Below are 22338 nucleotides of genomic sequence, written 5' to 3'. Positions count from 1 at the left end.
ACATGGATGTCATCCAGGGGGAGCTGGACAGGCTTGAGGGGTGGGCATGTGCAAACCTCATGAGGTTCAACGCAGCCAAGTGCAAGGTTCTGCACCTGGGCCAGGGCAATCCCAAGCACAAACACAGGCTGGGTGGAGAATGGATTGAGAGCAGCCCTGAGGACAAGGACCTGGGGGTGCTGGCTGATGAGAAGCTCGACATGAGCCAGCAACATGTGCCTGCAGCCCAGAAAGCCAACCATGTCCTGGGCTTCATCAAAAGAAGAGTGGCCAGCAGGTCGAAGGAGGTGATTTTCACCCTCTGCTCTGCTCTCATGAGACACCACCTGGAGCACTGCATTGAGCTCTGAGGCCCCCAGCACAAAAAGGACATGGAAGTATGAGAATAAGTCCAGAGGAGGGCCACAAAGATGATCAAGGGGCTGGAGCACCTCTCCTATGAAGACAGGCTGAGGGAACTGGGGTCGTTCAGCCTGGAGAAGAGAATGTTCAGGGGAGACCTTATAGTGGCCTTCCACGACCTAAAGGGGGCCTACAGAAAAGTTGGGGAGGGACATTTTGCCAGGTAGTGTAGCGATAGGACAAGGGGTAGTGACTTCAAAATAAATAGGGTAGGTTTAGATTAGATACAAGGAGGAAATTCTTCACTCAGAGGGTGGTGAGGCACTGGCACAGGTTGCCCAGAGAAGCTGTGGATGCCCCATCCCTGGAGGTGTTCAGGATCAGGTTGGAAGAGGCTTTGGGCAACCTGGTCTAGTGGGAGATGTCCCTGCCCAAACCAGTCTATGATACTATGGATGAGACCTTCATGGTATGGGAAGGAAATTCTTCCTGCTTGAAACTTCTGAGTTCCCATGTAATGTCTGTTAAAACTGAAAGCAACTGAAAGAAACTTCTTATCCCTTATAGTTGAAGGTGAGGTTGCTTATATACTGACAGTTTAAAGCACAGGATCAACAAAATCATGCAGCAAGGAGTGCTTTGCCTGGTATGCTTACATTGTTATGTTGTTTACTTAAACATATGCTCAATTAAATATAACTACTGTAAAAAAGCTTATTTTCCTTGTTTCGTCAATTTTACTGCTACAATAAGCTAAACATGAAACTAAACGGTAATGCAGAAACTGAGTCTGCAAATAAGACACTGACAAGTTTTTATTTTACTTTTTATTACAAAATCATAAAAAAGGTCAGTTAACATTAAAAGTTTTAAATTAAAACTTCACCAGCGCATCAGACTACCAAAAGTGAAATAAAAGTAAAAAGAAAATGCGTGCAATGCATTTTGTTCCCCATTATGAGCAGTCAGAACACAGGAATTTGCCATCATGAAAAACACTGTCCAGCCATTCTGCCTCTACAGCTGCAAATGAGCAAGAGGCAGAGCTTCAGTAAGTCTCTTATTTTTCCTTTTCAAAGCAAGTCTAAGTGCAGCAAAGGACACACAAAATGCACTATTCTTATAATACAATTTTTAGGTAAGCTGAAAAATACAGCTCACTGTGAGGGCTTTTTTCTGCTTCACGAATATAAGGAAAGAGAATTTATAAAATACCTAAAGTCTATTAAAATTTCAGTTAAATCAGATAAGCTCTTAGATTTAACTGAAGAAATATGCAGAAATTGTAAGATGATTGAGACTTTGATCATTCACAATATATTCATATAATTATCATACACAGAAAGATGGAACTGATGACTTTTCAAAGTCTAATTTTTTTACAGAATGCACTTGATCAACAATTCATTTGCCAATTAACACAAGCATTGCCCTCTGTATTTCTTCTGAGGTTGACAGACAGATACAAATATGCAGGAGAATACTTTGCCTTCATAATTATTTTAGTTCAAAATCCACTGTTTTGCAAAGATCAATCTACTTCCAGGAAACATTTGTAATGCAGAACTATTTACTTTGATTGCCACTCTTTAAAAATTACACTCTTTAAAAGAATACATTATGTGTGTAATGCTGTAGCACTTAGGATGCTTAGATTTATGATAGCTGTAAATAATATTCAAAAATATCTTTCTTTTCCTGATTTTTTTTTTAAAAAAAAAAAAAAACAGGGATGGAGGTACACTCTAACATAAGTATTTAACTATTCCAGGATCCTCAAAATACAGGAAGAGCTTGTACAAATCTTAAGATACTATTAAACAGGTATTTTGTCACTGCAAGAATTAACTGAAGTGCAGTCGGTTTCATTTCTGTTATCTTCTGAGTGCACTACCCATAAGAAAAGCAAGTTCTTGAGGCTGCTAGGAAGGAGTGGAATTCCAGAATTAAGCTACAAGACCCAGTCAATTTTCATTCCTCAAAACAGTGAAATAATCAATGTGCTGAAACTTCAGAACCTCATTTCCCCAGCTGGTCCAGCCAGGCTGTAGGTTGCGAGCAAACAACTCCAAGCACTCCACATCTGGTTTGATAAACTCTGCCAGAACCGCTGTGCAAGATAAGAAAAAAAAAAAAGTTGAGGATAACAATGACAAAGGTACAAACAGCAACAGTAATCATACATATAAAAATAAATAAAATCTCTCCTGAGCTGTCAGCAGATGAAAAACGGAATGTTTCATTAAAAAAAGGGAGAGACAGCAAATTAATTTTAGAGTTTTGATTAAACAGCTGGACTATTTGTACTGAGAAAGTCATTTAAAATAAGTGCCCTTGAGATTCTGAACAATATGGTCAAGGCCTTCAATAGCCTTGATTTATTGGTTTTCATTTAAAGAAAGGGAATGAGGATTTATTTCATCATCTACATGGGTGAGTTCTAAATTTCTCACAAATGTCAACAAAACACCTCCTAAAGGCTCAATTAGCTCCCATAACACAAGGGCAACATTTCTATAAATAGACAGGCTCCTTCCTTGATTAAGATTGCATTCTTTTCCTCTGCGTCTTAAAAGAGGATAAAAACTTTTTTTTTTTTTGATGAAAATTGTGGAAAAGTCAAAATAAGAAACACCAGTTTAAATAAACATAGCATTAAAAGGGCTATAAAAATGCAAGGACTTCTTTTTTCTCCCTCAATAGCAACTTGGCAACTAAAGAAGTATCTGTGTAACTGCGTTCTTTCATTCAGTAACAAATCTCAAATTTCTTCTACAGTTGGACATTTTTACTGCTTAAAACTAAATAAATAGATGCCTATCACACACATCAATTGGGTCACTGATTATGATTATTCTTGGAGTGACAGAAGACAACCTTGGTTATAACATTTCACCCAAGACGTACTACTGCAAACACTTTATTGTTAAACATGTTACCTGCCAAACAGAGACATTTATTTTGTGGCTGGGTCAAAGAAACACTTAACCAGGTTTCAAGAAATAGGTACAAATTCATTATAAATCCATGAGAAAAGCAAACGTTTAAGGAATACCCTTAAATACAGAGGGGGGAGAAAGACTGAAAAACAGGTTTATATAAAAAAAATTATCCTGAGTTTTTGTGTTTGTGACTGAGGACAAAATAACAAAAGCTAAGAAATTACTTCCTTATTTAAAGTATATCTGTTCAAATCTCCCTGAAGTCTCTGAATTTCTGTAGCTTAAAAGTACAGTTCAGAAATCCTATAGTTTGACAGATATGATTATATCAGAAAGCATAAAACACATCCAATCAGCATATATTAAAGCATGAGAGGGAATGCTTTTTCAATCCAAGTTCTGACTTTTTGCACAGACTTTGCCAGACAGACTGCCCATGTGAGACAGCTGCTCTTGCTGCAGAAAGGTAAGCATCCACTCCACATGCTAATGACTGTTAATGAACCATAGATGCATTCCCTACCTAAATGATTGCTTCCTTCAAAACTTCATTCAAAACTTCCTTAAATATTTTGTAATGGGCATTTTCCAACATTCCTCTATTTTGGTACAGCATATAAATCCGTTTTCCTTCCCCCAATCTTTAACAAATGTCAAAAGAATATCTCAGACGGTTATTCATCAAAAGACCGCTACCAGCAGGAGCCTTATTCTAAAAACCCGCTCCTTTCAGAGGCAAGCTAAAATGTTTAAACAAATCTAACATTTGCAGAGAAGAGCTTTACAGGAGAGTGTACGTTCTGACAGAAAACTTGCTCACCGAATATTGCTGTTCAGTGTCAGTGAAGTTCATCTAAATTGATACCACTTCTGAGAAGCTGCTTTTGTACTATTTTGCAAACCCACCATATTCCAAAAAAAAAAAATAAGGCGGTAAAGTTATTGTTTCTTTTCCAGGCTCTATTTAATTAAAGATTTCTTGTGCACTATTTGCTGCCAACGTTTTAACAAAGGTCTTCCAAAAATCTATTCTCCTGCTCATCTAAGAAAGCCCGTATTGCAGGAGGATGGACTTTTTCCACAGAAGAGAAGGGAGGCTGTGGAATGCAAAGCTCCAAAGCTTTTGGTAAGCTCCCTGTGAGCAGACCCTGACAGCTGTAGGACGCTGCATGATCTTATACCCATTAGGGTCAAAACAGCGTACTGCAGAGTCCAGGCATTACATGATTTTTTTCTCCTCCGTATCAAAACAAGACAGAACCATTTTATACTTCAGCAGCAGAAGCAATTATTAGGTGACAAAATTTCATTAGTACCACATGAGGAGCATTGACATTTGTTCTTGAAACGTATAGATTACAAGTATCATCACAGCACTACGTCCAGTAATCAGAAGCAGCTACTACTATGCACCAAAAACTTCCAACCCTAAGAGAAAAAAGTTTGAAAACATATTTAGCTGATTTAACCACACACCCAATGGATTGGTTTGCCAGAAAGCGAAAGAAGGGGTAGCCAAAAAATGGTCAGTTCATCAGGAGCCAGAAGACTGGCACAATCTTTCAATCAAATTGGTCATAAAAATTAAAAAGGAAGTCCCAAGAATCTTCCCCTCTCACACTCCCAGAGAAAAGGCATTTCTATATAAAGCTATTCTGAAAAAACAGAGACAGATTACATATAATTCAAGATCACATTATACTACGATTTTTCATTGCTTGGGTATGATATTTACATAATCACATCAGGCAGTAACCTTCACTGCAAGGGAAATTAGCATATCAAGAGGGCAATAACGTGGCTCTATTTTGTTGGCATAAAATCTCATTACACTGGTTTCCTTGAACACCAACTTCTCCTATTTTAAGTTATAAACTACAGCCTCTTTGTTAGGCTTCTATGGCCTTCATATTACCAGGGGGCTACCTTAACAAACATGGATCTAACTTGCAGTCCTTAAAGAAATTCTGGAGATTTTCCCCTGACAACAAGTTAGAGGATCTACATCAGCAGAAATACTAAATATTCATTTTTCAACAATAGGGATAGATTTAAAAAAATCAAAATAAATTATTTCTATATGCTTACAGAGACACTGACAGTAAACAGCTTAAAATGAGAGTAAATAGATTATTCTTCATCATTTGCAGGTGTCAAACATTACAGCAGCAACTCAGGCATCTGTACCTGAGAATCTAATGCCCACATAGCTGGCAAAAATCTGGCAGGTAGATGTAATACCAGTCTTCTCAAAAATCCATCTCCTTCTAAAACACAGTCCTGAGGTCAGGCATGATACCTGTCAAACCTCCTTACTCTTGATCTCAAACGGGTTAGCTAAAATGCATGCTGTTAAAAATGTTTAAATGAGCAAAAGGAGGAACCATTACTGAAACAAGCAAAAGTCTCCCCTTCTCTTTTAGGTAACGTTTCATTACCTAAACAATAAATTCTGCACAGCAAATTAGATATATAGTGTGTAAATGATTTTACTGTCTTTTTACTGTCTGATTTGTGAGCCATACAAAGCACAGCACACATGTGATTGAACTCATTTCACAGTAACCCTTCAGAAGATTCTGCAATGTAGAGGCCTTTATTGCCTGGTTTGTCTAATCCTTGACCAGAACAGGACCAGAAAAAACAATGAGAAACTGAGGACAAAAACGGCCTTACACACCTCTGTATCTTTCCTGACCTTCAGGAAACCTAGATTTTGATGTACCTATCAATTAGTCTAACACAAGGGCTCACAAGGTACGTAAGGAAACAACAAGCATGTACTTCTTTTTACTTCCAAGATCACTTTCGTAACAGTCTAGCAAGCCACAGATTGCTACAGAAGAAGTGAGTTCCCAAGACTTTCCATTGCATACCTCTGCTGAAGATCTGCAGAGCAGCTAGAACTTAAGCCAAGAACGAATACCAGTGTTTTTAAGCATAATCCTATATGGCAATATCGTTTTCTAGTAATAAGTGCACATGCTAGAATACTGAAGGAGAAATGCCTATAACAAGAAGAATCTATAAAAAAGAAAAAGGTGTTTGAAGTTCAACATTGTTTTATAATATCCCTGTAACAGAATGCCTTCTATGTCTTCTAAGAGCAACAGCGAATTGAATTAGGAAGAAAACCTGCTGTTATTTGAATCAAAACCAGAAGTGATAAAATTTCATTTTAATGCATTTGCATAAAGCAGTTTAAGTACATTTACAATGACATATTAAGGCTCTAAGCATTGAACACAGCACATGCATCACCAAAAACCCCTACAGTCGCAATTTCATAGTTAAATGCACTGCAGGAACCCAAACATCTCTTTTTGATGGCTTACTTTAATTTACATCTTCCTCTTCCCCCAGAGAGATCGACTGTTATAATCAGTCATTAAGTGGCTACGTATATACCAACATACAGCCTTTACAGTAGTAACTAGAAATAAAGTGCCAGACAGCATCAGTAAATACTAATATTTTTGGCTTTGTTACTACTTAAACAAAGCATAAAGAATGTGTGTGACTCATCAAGTGTCCTTCTCCCCCATTGCCAAATCTCTGCTTCTGTTCACTTTTCTTCTGAACCACCCTAGGATGTAGCTCAGCTGCTCTCTACTGGCCGCTTGAGAATATTGTCCGATCGTGAAAGCAATCCCCTTTCATAATACCGAAATCAAATCAACAGCAATTAGTTTTTGTCTTACGGTCTACCTTTTCATTCCATGACCCTGTTCTGAATGAAGCTGCCAGTACTGTAGATACACATGGATTTCTTATAAAAACCGTGTAAGCCACTGATATTGCTCAATAGCAAATTCATTCTTCAAATAGAAACATATATGCTGCACAATGGTATCAAATCATCCAAGTAAAGACTTTAAATATCTAAGTAAAGACTCAAGAAATTATTACAGACAAGTTCTTTCAAAACCCATTCAGGATCATTATTTTAAAGGGTTCATCGATACAGTTTCCAGATTCTGCCCCACAGAGAGGAAGTGTTCTGAGAACCATTCTGGCACTAGAGTTCTCTCTAATACGTACAAACTGCTGATTTGCACCCCTGGATACCTCACAGGTTTCCTGTTTGTGTACAAGTGTGCTGCTAAAGTATCGGTTTTCTGAAAAGGCCCTAGGTGGCTGCCTCACAAATCAGTGCTCTGCCACTCACCAGCTTAAATCAACACACACACTTCCTGCCGTAGCCATCATTTTTAAAGATGTAACTTCAGAACTGGAAACAGATCTTCCCAGAATAGCTCTTTTTTTTTAAGCTAACCAAAGCATGTGTCAACTACTAGTTTTTGAACAGATTATATATATGCATGTTAATTTAATAACAAATACAAGCCTCACACACAAATTTTGAAGCCTCCCTGAAGAGTAAACAGCTGTTCAGATTAGCTTCTTAACGGAAGTCATTCTGTTCCTTGGGAACAGAAAGAGAAAAGCATGTCAGCACAATGAAGGGAACATTGCCTGTGATGCCTCTCCTCTCCAACAGCAGCATGCATTTCTTCTACCTGCCTTTTGTGATGTGATTACATAGTACCATGTGCGCCAGGAATATTTATAGATCGATCCATCCTGAGTTTTCCCCTTGGGGGAGGATGACATCATTTTTGTGATAAACATATTTAAAACCTCTTACCACATCATTGTAAGGCACTCAGGTGCTACAATGATGAAAGAAGAATGACTATGTATTGATAAAAGCAGTCAAATTAGGCTTTCTCCAGGACAACATGCAAAAGATAACACATCATACAGAAGTCTTCAAATCCTTTAAGCTAAACTCTGAAAAGTTGGAATTATTCATGCACTTTCTAACTGACTAGTTGAAGTTACTACATCAATTTCAGGAAATTAAATACAGCTCCTAAGAAATAAACAGGACATGGCTTCTTTGTTGCCTACTGTTAACAGTTTGTATAGGATTAAGATTTTGGATTTAAAGGCAGAACTGTCCTGCAGGTGTACAAACAACTCATGCAGAAATAAAAACATTTCTTTCAGGATGATATGTTAAAGAGGTTTCTGCTTCTGTTAGCTAACTAGAAGATATTTCATTTTATATATTCCCAAAGTTCCCCACCACCACCAAAGGAACTTTACGTCCTTTGGAATAACTTAATATAAGCGGTATTTGTAATCTGTTCCTGCAGGATTTTGAAACAAATGAAGAAATGTCTTTTTAAATAGAAAATTAAAAAATAATTAAAAAAAAAAAACATTTCTACCCCAAATATTCACACAACAATGAAGTTTTACTCTTCATATTCATTTTTAGGGACTAAAACTTAGATGCCTTGAAATAATTTTTAGAAACGTTGAGGAATCACAGGTCCTGTTGAGCCAAACTGTTTGGCATATGGGAAATTAAAACACACCACTTATAAAGTTATCTCATTCTAGGTACACCACCTCAGATATCCAAGTCAAATGCTCTACAGAACTACCACAAATCAACAAAAACATACCAGCGAGAGGGGGTTTATGTGAATGCAGGCCGCAGGGTATGCTAACAATTAACTTATGTTCTGGAATTGGAAGTACATCTTCAGATTTCCTGTTGTATAAACCAGAAGAAGAAAAGAAGCATGAGAATGTATACCACCAAATGTGATGCACATAGCTCTCACAGAGCTAACTCTGATAATAGACAGTGTTCATTCACAATCAAACTTCAGGTAGGTGTAAGGGTAGTTAAACATTGCTCACTCATATTACGTAACAGGAGTTTCTGAAATCCACAGAGGCTTTAGACAAAACATGGTTAACAACAGCCATGCAAACCCATTAAGGACAAACCCCACAGTCCTGTATGTTTTCATGTATAGAAAAACACCAGCAACCCTAAAACGGCTTCAGCTTGTGCTAAGGACTCATGCTCAAATGGAACTTGTCAGCAAAGGAAGCCCACACACCTTTTATTTGAGTCAGTTCCCCAACAAAGACAGACGTAAGGAACAGGCAAAGCATTCTGTCCTTTAATCTCACTAAAGAACTCCCTCACCCCAAAGCCATCCAAAAGATGATGTCAAAAGGAGATTTGGGGACATAATACTGTATTATGAACAAGCGACACACAAGTAGTGACACACAGCAGCCCCAAAAAGAGACTTGTACCATTGTCTGGCATACCTTAGGGCTTCCTTTACGCTTCTTTGAACTCTCCCCAGTATAAGAACTTCGTATGGCTTTTTGTGGAAAGAATCCAAGGGTAAAACAAATTCTCCAGATCTAGTAATCTGACACAAAGGAGTTAAAGATACACAGTGGAAAATTTTCATATCCCATTCTCCCAACAAGACACCTTTTGTTTACAACACCATACCTTTCAATACAAAAGCACCTGGTAATAAATGGACAATTTATTGAACTATGGAGTATCATAGTGTAAGCCCTCTCAGTCCCCAAGAAAAAAACAAAGCAAACTGAGAACTTACTTTTACCCAGTGCCACTCAGCAAGCGTTTTCACAGACCAATGAGGATAAAGTTCATCCTTAACAAAACGCAAGTGCTTCTGTCTGTTAGTCACCCACGTGACGATAAGACAATCTGGCGCAGCCAGTGCTGCTACAGGAATCTGCTTGATTTGCCATGAAGACAAGTGGCTGTATCTATACACCAATACAGTGAGAAAGCAAGTTAGCATACACCAAAAATAAAAATTGCAAAGCAACAAAAAGAGATAAGGAAATTACAGTGCCAAGATGCTTTAAGAAATATCTTCCGACAGCAGAGGACGTCATAAACAATAGGTCAAGAGTGACACCCAGTGGCCAAATCTGTTGGATTCTGATATAAAATCATTACTGTACGTACTTAAGTTTTACTGAGCAAAATCTTTAACGACATATTTCTTCTATTCCCCCAATTTAACTATAATGATAGTTTGATCCTGAAGAAGCCTAAAAGCCCATGTTTAATTTAAGAACTATCATTTGTAATTCAGTACTCTCATCTTTACACCACAACAAATCTATTTCATGGAAATTAAACTCTTTGCTCTAGTCAATGTGAAGTTATTTCATACCAAGCAATCTATCCTCTGAATGAAAATGAGGAGTGAGTCATTTACAAGTGCAAGGGCAACACTCCTTTGACTGGCAAGTTAAACGGTCGCAAAAGAGTAATCATTTCTCCAACTATACGCAAAAGTTATTCATGATTTTAAGTTTCTGTAGGTTATTCAGAGGAACAGTTCTGCAAGTTTTTGAGTTACCTGTCTTCTACATTGGTGAATACAGTATGCTTTGCAGATTCTATCCTGTTCTACCATTTTTCTTGTGATGCTATTCTACATTTTTAGTAAGCTGCAATTTGTGAAACCTACACATTACGGCATCAGAAACATTGGCACACTGCTTACTGGAATCCACAGCCACCATCTGGGCACCTGGGATCCCTATACAATGCAACAGCAAGAACGAGAACCCTGTAACAAGGATGAAATCCAAAATACCTTCTGGACTAGATCGCTCAGAGAAAACAGGATTCACAACCCAGATGTGAAATAAAGATTATCCATCAATAAGGTAACTGACAGCAGTGACAAAGCCACCTTCTGGCTTTATTTTGTAAGGGAGAGAGGGTCTAGATGGCTAATTCATGTCTGTGAATTTATATAATTTTCCTTTGAGTAACTTGCATAGGTAAGAAATACATTTGAATGACTTTCACTATGTTCCTAGCGGTTTCTGTAGGGCTTTTAATGTAAAACCTACTAGTCAATCTGTGCATCTGAAATCACATCTTCATAACACATTTAAAAAGTTACAGCAGATATTATTCTGGAAAGTTACAAGGCTGTATTTTCCCCTTGTCCTTCTTTTTCACATGGATGCAGTTCTATGGCAATCCAGGGAGCTCCACTGGCATAAACTTGATGTTACTCAGTAGAAAAAGAGGCCCATAAAGTTCTAAGTTAATGACTTCATAAAGCACATTACTCTGAAAGTTCCTATTGCACTTGAGGATTTTACTGCTGCATTATCACTTTCTCTTCTACTCAGACTGAAGCTCAAATTAAAAAGAAATAAAAAAAATAAACAACTAAAACTTCTAAAGTGGACCTCAGTCCTAGAAATATTTGAAATATTTATCTAGCTTTATGTCCACTAAAGTAACTCTATGAATTTCAAATGAGTATCTGCATGACCTAGACCTTAAAAAACAGTTGACTCTAGCCCTTCCTTAGAAGTCTAAAGAACTACTATTCTTTCACCAGTTAGGTAATTTAAGATTTACTCTTGCAAATATGTTGTAAAGAAAGTATTCAAGTCATTTCAGTAAAATCCCTGAGACAATTATTTGTCTTGGATTGTAACACTATATTAACATGTTAATTATCCATTAAGCAGAAATGACAATGTTTGATTTTACAGTAAAACCTACCTGTTACTCCTTTTAACAGATTTGTTCTCCCATGGTGGATCGATCACTATTACATCGTATTTTTTCTTGTCTGGGAAGTAAAATCACAAAAAATTGAATCAAAGAAACCAGTAAGTCAGTTTTAAAATAACCATACTAGTTAAAAAATGATAAAGGTTTAGCTACCAACATGCCAACAACTCTAGGCAACAAAGATACAAACTTTCTTTTGTTTCATTATTTGAAAAAAAAAAAGTTTAGACTTCTAGCATGCTTGTTCGACTTCAGATAACCATATACTTCTAAAGAGTTTTAGGCTGAGGGAAGAAAGTTTGTGTGAGTTGTGCTAGATTCCTCCAAGAATTGCTGGACGTCTTGGGGAATTTCACGTAAAAGATCACGCTTCTTCAAGCTGAACATCCCCGGCTCTCCTCATAGGAGAGGAGCTCATCTCATAGACAAGGTAGAGGTATCCCTGCCATTGGCAGGGGGCTGGAACTAGGTGATCTTTAAGGCCCCTTCCAACCCAAACCATGATTCATCACAGTTATTCCCAATTTAATGCATTTGCATGACTTCTAGACCCACTACGGCTTAGAATACACCCACTAACTGTGGCATTCTGAGTTTCATGTAAAATGCCATGACTGAGATTTTCAAAGGAGCCTCCTGGAGACTAACTAATAAGCTCCCCATAACACAGGCCCCTCACTCCATTCAAGATTCCTGTGAAAACCCCCACCTACCTGCACAAAGTTAAAAACACCACTTTGAAAGCCTGTATATTAAGAAAACAGTTCACTGAATCCTTAGTTATCTAGACAATAACCTGCCTTCTCAGGCAGGAGACAAGTGATACATTCTAATGACTAAAGATACTTACATTTCAGCAAGGGCTGTAAACGTGAAATATCAGATAAAAGGAAACTGCTTTTTGGTGGCACCAAGTACTTCTGCCCCATTAACACAACTATCTTTGCACGGTTTGAGTTGTTCTCTGTAACACATGAAAGCAGGTCCTGCTCTGGAATGGAAGTTTCATTGTCTAGCACATGCACAGCTCGATGGTCACTGTCATTTACAGCTGGAAACTGCTTTGCCATTTCACATAAGTCAGCCAATCCACAGCCAATGTGCCCAGGAACAACGTTCTTTCCGCAACTGAGTTCTGTAGTAGCATGGTGAAGAAAACCACTTTTGAGTCCTTCTTGGACTAAATGCAAAGTGCCTTCCCAAATGAGCTTCCTGACCTGTATGGTCATAAAGAAAAAAAATAAATCTTTTGAGTATCTGCGTGGTATCATCAGGGAATGAAATAGAAATCAAAACATTTTCAATTTGCAAAATGGGAGAAGAATTCTTGCCAAAAACTTAGATCATTGACTGAAAAGCTATGTGTGCATGCTAATGAGGGCATGCTAACTTCTGTTTTTTGATTGTTTGTTTTGGTAAAATGGCAATAATTGGAAGCCTGAAGAAAGATACCGAGACTGATGAATAAAACGTTTCACAGACAGAGGTGGAATACTATTGTTCTAAACAAACATGAATGCATAAGTTAAAGTTCTAACCTAATTTCATGCTACTGTCCACAAACATAACTTTCACTGAAATGTATACTTGGCTCTAAAACCAGTATTTTCCAGGTTTTAAATCACTTTGAAAAGCTTACATGTCTGATTACCAACTTAGATGTCTTATTATAGAGACAAAGTATGTCTTTGAGTTTAGGCTTCGAACAAAAGACAAATAAAGACAAAAACCTATTCTATTGATTCGTTCCCTTATTCCTATTGTTAAAGAGCTTTATCTTAACTTGAAGGTTTACACTCATAAACCTATGTTTGATGTTGAACTTCAAAATTCTCTCATTTAAGGCAGTTCTTCACATCCACAGCTTATTCACAGCAATACTTACAGGACCTCTGCACCATAACATAACAAACTGCACATTTACCACAAAATCAATTTCGTATAAAAAAAATTAGTTTTTTAAATATAGTTTAGGAAGAACAGAATTAAACAAAAAGCCCAATATGACTACTACATTCAATAAAGAAAAGCAAACAAGTGTAGGTCCCAGTTTAGATTCACATCACTACTTAGGAGAGCCTAAGTAAACTTAATCTGTGGATAATGTTTTATGTATTCAAGATTTACTATGATGTTTGAGTACTAGTAGTTTCACCAGTGCATCACTGACGCAAGCCTAAATAGAGGCCTGAATTCCAATTCATTCATGATGCTTTACTATGGTTATGGTAACGCAAAATGTTTGAGAAAATAATTCTTTTCTCATCAGCGGAAACAAGACACCCTGGAGCACTTCTGGTCAGAGAAGCTTCAAATAACTTCGGCAGTGTCCTGATACATTAAAAATGAGTCGATCTTCAGCACAGGTTATGCTGCTTATTTCAAATCAGTCACTCCCTGTTCAACTAATATTCAACTCACCAGTGCATAAAGTTCAGTAATCCATAAACAAAAATATTGTGTGAATACAGCTTTCAGCTCTTTGAAATTTCTGAGCTACGGTTTGATGTCTAGTTTATTTTCACATATATTTACCCAGCAGATATTCTCAGTATGCACTTAATTCATTGAGGGACTGGAGAGATGACCTTTCTATTAATGGAACAAGTTATAAAAATAGAATTTATTTGCAACAATGTCTTGCACTCCATACATAGCCCAAAACCAAGTATCACATACTTGCAAAATATACTTTAGTTCAAACTTACCTTTGTATGATATTCTAAGGCATCCAGTTCACCTTGGTTGAATACACATTTCCTTTTACGTTTCTGCAGAATGAGCAATGAAAAAAAAATATTACTTCATAATGAAAAAATAAATAAATAATCAAACATACATGAATAACAAATCAACTCTTTTAAACTGGAAGAAGCTTTCCATATTTCTCTTATCACAAGTATAAATCCAGTAAGCAAAAATAACATCTCAAATACCTAGCCTGCTGCAGGCATTCTCATGACAGAAAGGCTTAATGAAGCTGTTGAATTATTTGTGGCATTGGGATCTAACAGTATCTAGTGCATGCCACAGTTCACATTCAGACCTCCTTCGGGCTCACACTAGAAGATACTTGTTCAGCTGCCAAGTGCAGTTTACCAGTAACAGATCATTAAACAGGTCTTCACAGTTTCATTTGTTGGTTTAGACCTGTGATACTTTGGGGCTTTTTTGGTCCACAAAGAACAGTACTGAACAACCTACATATTGAAAGTAAGTTCGTACTGTCTTTCCCACCCTGTTAATCTGGACAATCATGACAGCTACCACAGTTTAGCTCAAGTCCATGATCACAACAAACATCAGAAGATTTCATGAGCAATTGACAGCTTTTGGGTCACAAGATGCACATTACTGACACAAGGAACCCAAGAATACCCTTATGAGTGCTTACATTTTCCATGCACCTTGAAATCTAGTGTGGAAAAGCTCTTGCTCTCCTATGTAACTTCAGGAAACAGAAATTTGCAAGACAATGTTAACGTAGGTCAGTTACCTGGGGACTAGTGTAGGTTACTGTATTACAGAGAACATACCTTCCTAGCACCAGCAACAGAATCTTCACCACCACTCTTGGTTCCTTCTCCGTGTTCCTCTGCACTGCTGCTGGCCTTTATTTCAGTGAGACTCACCTCTGGATCTCCCTGCAACAGCTGCTGCTCAGGAGCTGCAGCTATATGGGGCTTAGAAATGTCAAAGAATTCTTCCCGAAACACATATCTTGTTTTCACTGTTTTACCTTCTGTTTCTTCTACAGCATCTCCAAGACCAGGATCATCTCTTGAGGAGGTGGCAGGAAACGTAGAAGTAGCATGATATTCAGAAGTGACAGAAGTACGCAGGGTGACACCACCAGGGTATGGAAGGGAGTCACAGATCTCATAGCCACACTGGTTGATGAAAGACAGATGATCCAGGAGCCATCCTGCTCTCAGACGATGTACCACAGACATCACTGATCCCCTGCTCTTCAGGGAGAAAAATCAACTTCCTGAAACCGTAGCAAATAATCACACACAATTCCTGGTGAAAATTCCTCCTGTGGAAATATTTTTTTAAAATTTATTTTTAAAGAATTCACTTTTCAGAATTATCGTTTAACAGAGTAACACCTACCTCGTGATAGACATTTCCATGTGCCTAAAAGACAATCTGTAGAAATTTCTTCCGATTTCCCTGTTAAAGCCTGTCTGATCCTTTGTGCACTCTTTTAGTTTATTATATAATCTTGTATAAATTCATGTGGTGTAGAATTATTTAAGATCCGTCTTTTCACAAGTTAGAAAACAGCATTTTATCGTATAAAGTTAACGCTTTATACCACAGCACTCAGTCATAAAAACACAAGTATGTTTTACACACTTGAAGAAAACCATCACATTTTGACGTATGGTGAAAAACAAAACAAAACAAAAACATTTTAATATATGGTTAAAAGCACAAGTATGTTTTACGTGCTCTCGAAGAAAACCATCATATTTCAATGTATCTCTGGACCCTATCCAAGTTTTCACAGCCAGAAAATGAGTTGATCAATATGACTTTTATGAAGTAAATGGAGATGTGAGAGCCTACGGCCTTTTGATAACGTTTGACTTTTCATAGTCTGTACTATTACTTTAAAAAAGTAGGTGGTTTTTTGTTGTTTTTTTTTTTCCCCTTTCTGACTCTTATGTAAAACAGGTTGGGTGTTAGTGCTGTTTTTTTGTTTGTTTGTTTTTGTTTTTTTTCCAGCAGCCGGCACTTGGAGGACACACGTCCCTCCTCCTAACCCTAGGCAGGAGGGGGTCACTCGCCCGGCGGCTCTCGCTGGGACCCCGGCATCGCCCCCCCGGCCCCGGGCGAGGCGAGGCCCCGGCCACAGCCCCGCGGGCGGCACAGGGGGCCCGCGGCCCCCGCCGTACGGCACCCGCCGCGGAGCGGGGAAGCGCCGCGCCCCGCCACCTCACTCACCCTGCGCGCCGCCATCTTGTTGTACGGCATCAGCGGCGCCGGGCGGAACGGCGGCGAGCTTCGGCCTGCCTTTTCCCGTGTGACGTCACGCGGCGGCGGATTTGAAACGGGGAAGAGGGGTCGGCGCCGTTAGCGGTAACGGGCGGGCGGCGGCGGCTGGCCCCGGGCCCTGCCCGGGGCGGGGGGATACGGGAGTGGGGGTCGCCATCTTCTTCGGTGGTAACGCGGCCGGGTCGGGCCGGGCCGGGTCTTCGGCCGGAGTCAGCCGTTGGCAGGGCTCGCTCGGTGTGAGGGGGGAGGATGAGGCGGCCGCCCCCGGGAGATGAGGCGGCGGGGGGCTGCGCTGTGAGGAGGGCTCCGGCCAAGTGTTTATGCCCTGGGTTTGTGGCTTGTGGTTTATTGCATGTTCACGATCTTTTCTGGTAATATCTATAACGTAGGGGGTTGGTAGTTTGTAGTTGTAGTTTGAGCCCCCCCTATAAATAATATACGCCCTCTAGAGAGGGTAGAAGGTAACGCTTTTCACTAACTTATTTTCTATAGTTATTTTCTGTCTAATAGCACTGTGGAGACAGTTCAGTGCTTCCGGATTTACTTTTATCAGTCTTGCATGTGTAGCCTGAAGATCTGTAATATTACATGGCCTTTGCAGTTACCGCACTCTCTGACAGATCATTTGCAAGACTGCTAAGCGGGCTCAGAGGTAGCGGCTGAGGAAGTGACTGATGGATGCGGTGCTAGGAGCAATAGCCACGCTGGTGTGGCTTTCCTTCTAGCTGACTGCAACAAGAAACTTGTTCAGCTGTTCTGCTTTTGGAGCTTGCAGTTAAAAATGACCAGATATAAATAAAGGCAAAATAACAGGTTTGGAACAAGCACAGGCTTTCATTGCTAAAATAATTAATATAAGAGCCTGTGGCTGCCACTACATAATTTTTGATTCAGATGTGCATTGCTGCTTTTATTTCTTTAATTGTATTTTAAAAAGAACCTAATGTGTCTAGAAACGGTTTTCCTGTTGCATGTTTGTTGGTCTAATGTACACTTGCATATTCTGACCCCTTAAAAAGTCATTGAGGTGTTTTCAAAAACACAAGTATTCTCAGAGCCAAGACTCTCCACAGCTGACAGATTGTGATTTACAGCTCAGTCACAATGAGACGAAGCTCAAGTACTGCGGGGAGTAGCGGTCGGCAATCTACGATGGTACTGCGAGTGCAGGACAACAACAAGATGGGTCTTCAAACACCTCAGATGTAAGTGTTGTAGATCGTGTTGCTAAGAATGCGTACGTGAAGCCTAAGTCCCTGAAGATCTGCTGTTGTTTGAGAGTGTGAGTAGACACTGGAAAAGAGGGAAGCAGGGAGAAGAAAGCTCCCTGCAGCCAAGGATATCTGCAGAAGTACTCTGGTTGTGCAAAAAAAACCTCTCTTGCATAATTCCAAACATATGTCTCCTACTGCTGGAGTGAATATGAGTTTAAAACTCTATAGTTCTGAAAAACACTTTTCTTGGATTTTTTTTTATTTGGTTGGTGTTTTGCTTTCTTTGTTTTAAAGATCTATAGGCGTCAGACCTGGTGGCATATATGTGCGTATGTGGTATGGTCAGCATATAACTTGAGATCTAAAACTTTGATCTACTTGTATGCCTGTGGCACGTTTCATGTTGTAATGATTTTCCTTGCTTATTTGTTAGAAGGTAGCTGGGTATATGGTATGTATAAAATGTATACTTAAAAAACTTATTGCAAAAGTAGCTTTAATAATGAACAAATAATGCATTAAAATCAGTTGACGTTTCTAAGACACTGCTATACTGAGTGTCCTTAGACTTAAATGAATGTACTTATAGTTTTATGTGAGCAAAAGATGAAATGGTAGAAATAGTCACTTTGATCCTTCTCCTTATCCCTCAGGAAGGACAGAGGAACGTTTGGGAAGCTGAGCATGAGCAAACCGATGTCTGGAACTTTGGAAAGAAAAGTCAGCTTTTTTGGGAAGAGGTATTGACAGCTTTAGTTCTTTGTGCTGTAAATTAAAACAATAACAATCCCACAGCATCTTGCAATTTTTCTTCCTTGTCAGATATCCATTATAGGCAATAATGGATCTGAGGCCAACAGACCTTCTTGCACTCTGGTCACTAAATAACAATACTGTAGAGGAGGAACTGATTTGAAAGCTATTCTTCCTCTTGGGATTTCAAGGGGACGAGTATGCAATCCAGAACTTAAAAGCTTCTCAAGAGAGCCTGTTTAAGGAAGAACAATCCAACTCAAAGCAGCTTTGGGACATGTTTTTATTAGCAGATTTTGATCAGCCTTTCCTACAGTAGCATTCTGACTACCTAGCTTTATTTTGTCTCTTCAGTTCAGGAAAACAGACAATGTCTTTTGCAGAAAGATAATACTAAGCCAAGATTAAATGAAGTACCAATCACGCAGAATAAGAATCATATCAACAGTATTCTGTCTTAGTTTTTTCTTCATTCTGAGAGACAAACCTTCCAAAATCCTATTGTCTTCATCTTAGTTCATGGCTTTCTGTGTTTTGATGTCTACAGGTATCTCTTTTCATTGGATCCCACTGTTGCTGGGAACCTTTTAAATATTCCTTAAATATTTTAGTTTTTACTTTCAACCACCTATGTTGTTTGTTTCTTCACCTTTGGTTTATTTTTCTGCTTTGTAAAAAACTTCTGTTTAATAAACTGAAGAAAATATTCATCTAGGAAGTAGTAATCCCTCTGTATGTGGGCATCGTGGCTTCCAGGTTGATGTTTTGTCATCTTCTTAGTTAAAGAGAAACCTTCAAGTATTCCTTTGCACAACAAATGTAAAAGAAACATTAAAAAAAAGCACTGTTGTAAGGACTTACCCAAGAACTTTGTTTCTGTTTATTGTCACAAGAAATGTAAATATTTTTTTGTTCTTAGAACTAGTGGGGCTGGAGGTTCACGCAACAGTCAGTATGGCGTGTTTGGTACAGAAAAGATCAAGGATCCCAGGCCGCTTCATGACAAGGCATTCATCCAACAATGTATCAAACAGCTTTGTGAGGTAACTTGTTAAATTACTTTTAAAATTTGTTATAAGGCATAAAGAAAACTAATAAAAATATTTATTTTTAATGGTTTTGACTTTAGATTTTACTTTTGACTGATATGTTACTTTATATATCTTTTTCTCAGTTTCTTGTTGATAATGGTTACGCCCATAACGTCTCCATGAAATCCCTACAGTCTCCATCCGTAAAGGACTTCTTAAAAATCTTCACTTTTATCTATGGTTTTCTCTGCCCTTCGTATGAACTGCCTGACTCGAAATTTGAAGAGGAAATTCCTAGAGTCTTTAAAGAGCTGGGGTAAGATTCTTATTATTAGTCTGTTGTGCTAAACCAATATGGTCGAGCTAGAAGTTAAACCCAGGGATTCTGAACTAAAGCTGGCAAGAATGGATAGGCTGCTTTAGTCAGATTCAACTCTGAAACTACAATGTTGTGATTATTTTGCTTCATTTTTTGTTTACCTCTAAGATTACTCACTGGTTCCAAGATCGTACATTTTCTATTTGAAATTCCAAAACTATAGACTCTTGGAAGCTTGGGAAGCTTGCTTTGTAAAGTAAAATGTAATTCATTATCTGTATTTGTATTGGATTTTGAAAGACTACTTTCTTGAATGAAAACTGCAGGTTTTGTCTTAATCTGGTAGTTTATAACAGACTGTTCAAACATGTTCTGATCAAATCCAAGCACTAAAAACAATTTCAGATTGTTGGCTCCTGTTCATTTAGTTAAGAATCATTTTTTTCCTTTAATTTATATCATTGTGCATTTCAAGCAGGAGGCAGAATTAATAAAAATGCTGCTGAGGTTAAAACACCACACAGTAGCTGGGTATTTTATTTCTAATCTGATTTGATACAGTAAGTGTTTGGTATCATGGATGCACCAACACTTTCCAAGAAGGAAAATCCACTGCCCATAGTTAATGTTTAATTTTCAGTCTCAGAAAAGTCAGCTGCTTTTCTGCTTCTGTAGACTTGAGTCCATGATGGTGTGCCAGGGTTCCGTAGGTGTATACATGTCTGTTCTGCTTACTTCTCAGTATTTTAATAAAGTTTTGTTTTAATCTGTAACATATGAAATTGCTGCTCTAGCTGAAATATGGAAAAGGAAGTGCTCTCAAGAGGCCTTATTCTGCTGCACCAAAAGCGTAATCCCCGATAAAAAGTTATTTTGAGAACTCAGTTTAAGAAGTCTTTTGAGAGCTAGAAAATTGATGTAAATAATTCATTTTTTAAAAGTCCTCAAGCTGAGTGGTTCATGAGTACTTATTTAGAATTGTCATTATTTCAGTGGCTTCTTGTCCTAAATTCTTAAGATAACTTGGTGCAACTGTCAGTTTAAAGATGGAATAACATCTGCACTTCTGTTCATTGATTTGTAGAAGAGTTTGAGAGGATGTCTGTTGTTAGTAGTATAGCCTTTGTGTGTCCCATATTTATGGGTAATATTAGTACTTTGATATTAAGCTGTTCTGAAATTGTTTTCTGTTGTTGTGTGGCTGTAAGCTCATTGTCAGGTGCTCTTCTGTTTTCAAAGTGCATTTGATCCAAGAGGTAAGGATCTTGCCTTATAAGAATAGGACTCCTGCATCTCAGTTGCTGTTCTCATGTGCTAGGAACTCCAGGCTTGAACATCCAGTGGACTAAGCATCCACTGAACTGTTATTCCCTCTTTTGTGTTTGTTGTCTTCCCTTTGAGGTCTTTTGTCTCATCATGAATCACCTCAAGCTCACAGGGCACCCACTCTTCTTCCCTAGTACTGCAGTGAGCTTCTCTCCCGTAGTTCTTTCAGAAGGAGAAAGACAATCTGGTTTAAGGGCACTTGCTATCAAGACCCGAGGCAACATAGTAAACTGAATAGGAAAGGACCAAGGAGCTAATAGTGCATGCATTTTTGTATGAAGCCTTGATTGTTCCTAGTCTCTGCCTACGAAAAAAAAAAAATCATTCAATCATAGAATGAGAAACCCATGATAATAGAATAACATACTGTGGTGTAAGACCTCTGCTTATCTCCTCTTGATGTACAGTATAAAGTACAATTGAGTTTGTTCTTCCTTGTGTGGCTTGATCTAAATGTAGAAACATGCTGGTTTTAGTTACTTGTTTTCCACAGCTATTTAAAATGTTGGGTTTTTCCTTTATAGGTACCCTTTTGCTTTGTCAAAGAGCTCCATGTACACAGTGGGAGCTCCACACACGTGGCCTCAGATCGTGACAGCTTTGGTTTGGTTAATCGACTGTGTCAAGGTAGCATCTGAATTCTTAAGCAAAATATTTCCACTTTTCAGGCTGGAATGTTGGTTTCAATACTGATGTCTTAAGTGTTCTAAAAATTTTCTTTTTTATCTATGTGAAGAAAAAATATAGGTATTCTTATTTGCCATCCAGTCCTTACTTTTAGTAACTTAGAAACTGAGTTTTTAATATTATATTATTTTAAATTTTGTTTTTGTGACTTTGTGCACCGGATAAATTTGTCTGAGGAAAAATGGCTTATTACATTTTTATATTTTTACATATATATATATATATATATATAAAAGTGATAAGTTTATAAGTATAATCAAGCATCTTTTGTGCTGAACTTCATATGATAGCTGCCATCTTCTGTTAAATT

General features: G+C 38.2%; 2 protein-coding genes across 5 annotated transcripts in view; one reads left to right on the top strand and one right to left on the bottom strand.

Moving 5' to 3' along the window:
- Positions 1–1154: 1154 nt before the first annotated feature.
- METTL4 (methyltransferase 4, N6-adenosine) lies at positions 1155–16749 on the bottom strand. Of its 2 annotated transcripts, none has more exons than XM_080578703.1 (9): positions 16648–16749; positions 15231–15733; positions 14403–14465; positions 12545–12911; positions 11683–11752; positions 9731–9905; positions 9426–9532; positions 8762–8850; positions 1155–2452 (listed from the first exon to the last, which is right to left on the bottom strand). In XM_080578703.1, the coding sequence occupies exons 2-9, from the start codon at positions 15645–15647 to the stop codon at positions 2307–2309; spliced, it is 1434 nt and encodes a 477-aa protein (XP_080434829.1). In that variant the 5' UTR covers positions 15648–15733; positions 16648–16749; the 3' UTR covers positions 1155–2306. The 2 variants fall into 2 exon arrangements, with proteins under 2 accessions (XP_080434829.1, XP_080434830.1); XM_080578704.1 differs by lacking the exon at positions 16648–16749 and adding an exon at positions 15811–16632.
- NDC80 (NDC80 kinetochore complex component) overlaps positions 16633–22338 on the top strand; it is an 18289-nt gene continuing 12583 nt past the window's right edge. The window contains exons 1-6 of one of the 3 annotated variants that reach the window (XM_080578702.1): positions 16633–16766; positions 17793–17903; positions 18566–18652; positions 19585–19708; positions 19840–20012; positions 21866–21968. In XM_080578702.1, coding sequence (XP_080434828.1) covers positions 17803–17903; positions 18566–18652; positions 19585–19708; positions 19840–20012; positions 21866–21968 — 588 coding nt within the window. In that variant the 5' untranslated portion in view covers positions 16633–16766; positions 17793–17802. The other 2 variants (XM_080578701.1, XM_080578700.1) reach the window with 2 other exon arrangements.

Source organism: Anser brachyrhynchus (genome assembly GCF_964034855.1).
Source record: "Anser brachyrhynchus genome assembly, chromosome: 2".
NCBI classification, from domain to species: domain Eukaryota; kingdom Metazoa; phylum Chordata; class Aves; order Anseriformes; family Anatidae; genus Anser; species Anser brachyrhynchus.
This window is presented reverse-complemented; position numbering and strand designations above follow the sequence as displayed.

Bases quoted from the DNA above. Each gene is read 5' to 3' on its own strand.
- METTL4 (XM_080578703.1), bottom strand. From the start codon at position 15,647: ATGTCTGTGGTACATCGTCTGAGAGCAGGATGGCTCCTGGATCATCTG. The intron at 9,906-11,682 runs GTAGGTTTTACT...ATTGGTGTATAG, and splicing joins TCTGTTAAAAGGAGTAACAG to ATACAGCCACTTGTCTTCAT. The intron at 2,453-8,761 runs GTATGTTTTTGT...TATCTTGCACAG, and splicing joins ACATAAACCCCCTCTCGCTG to CGGTTCTGGCAGAGTTTATC.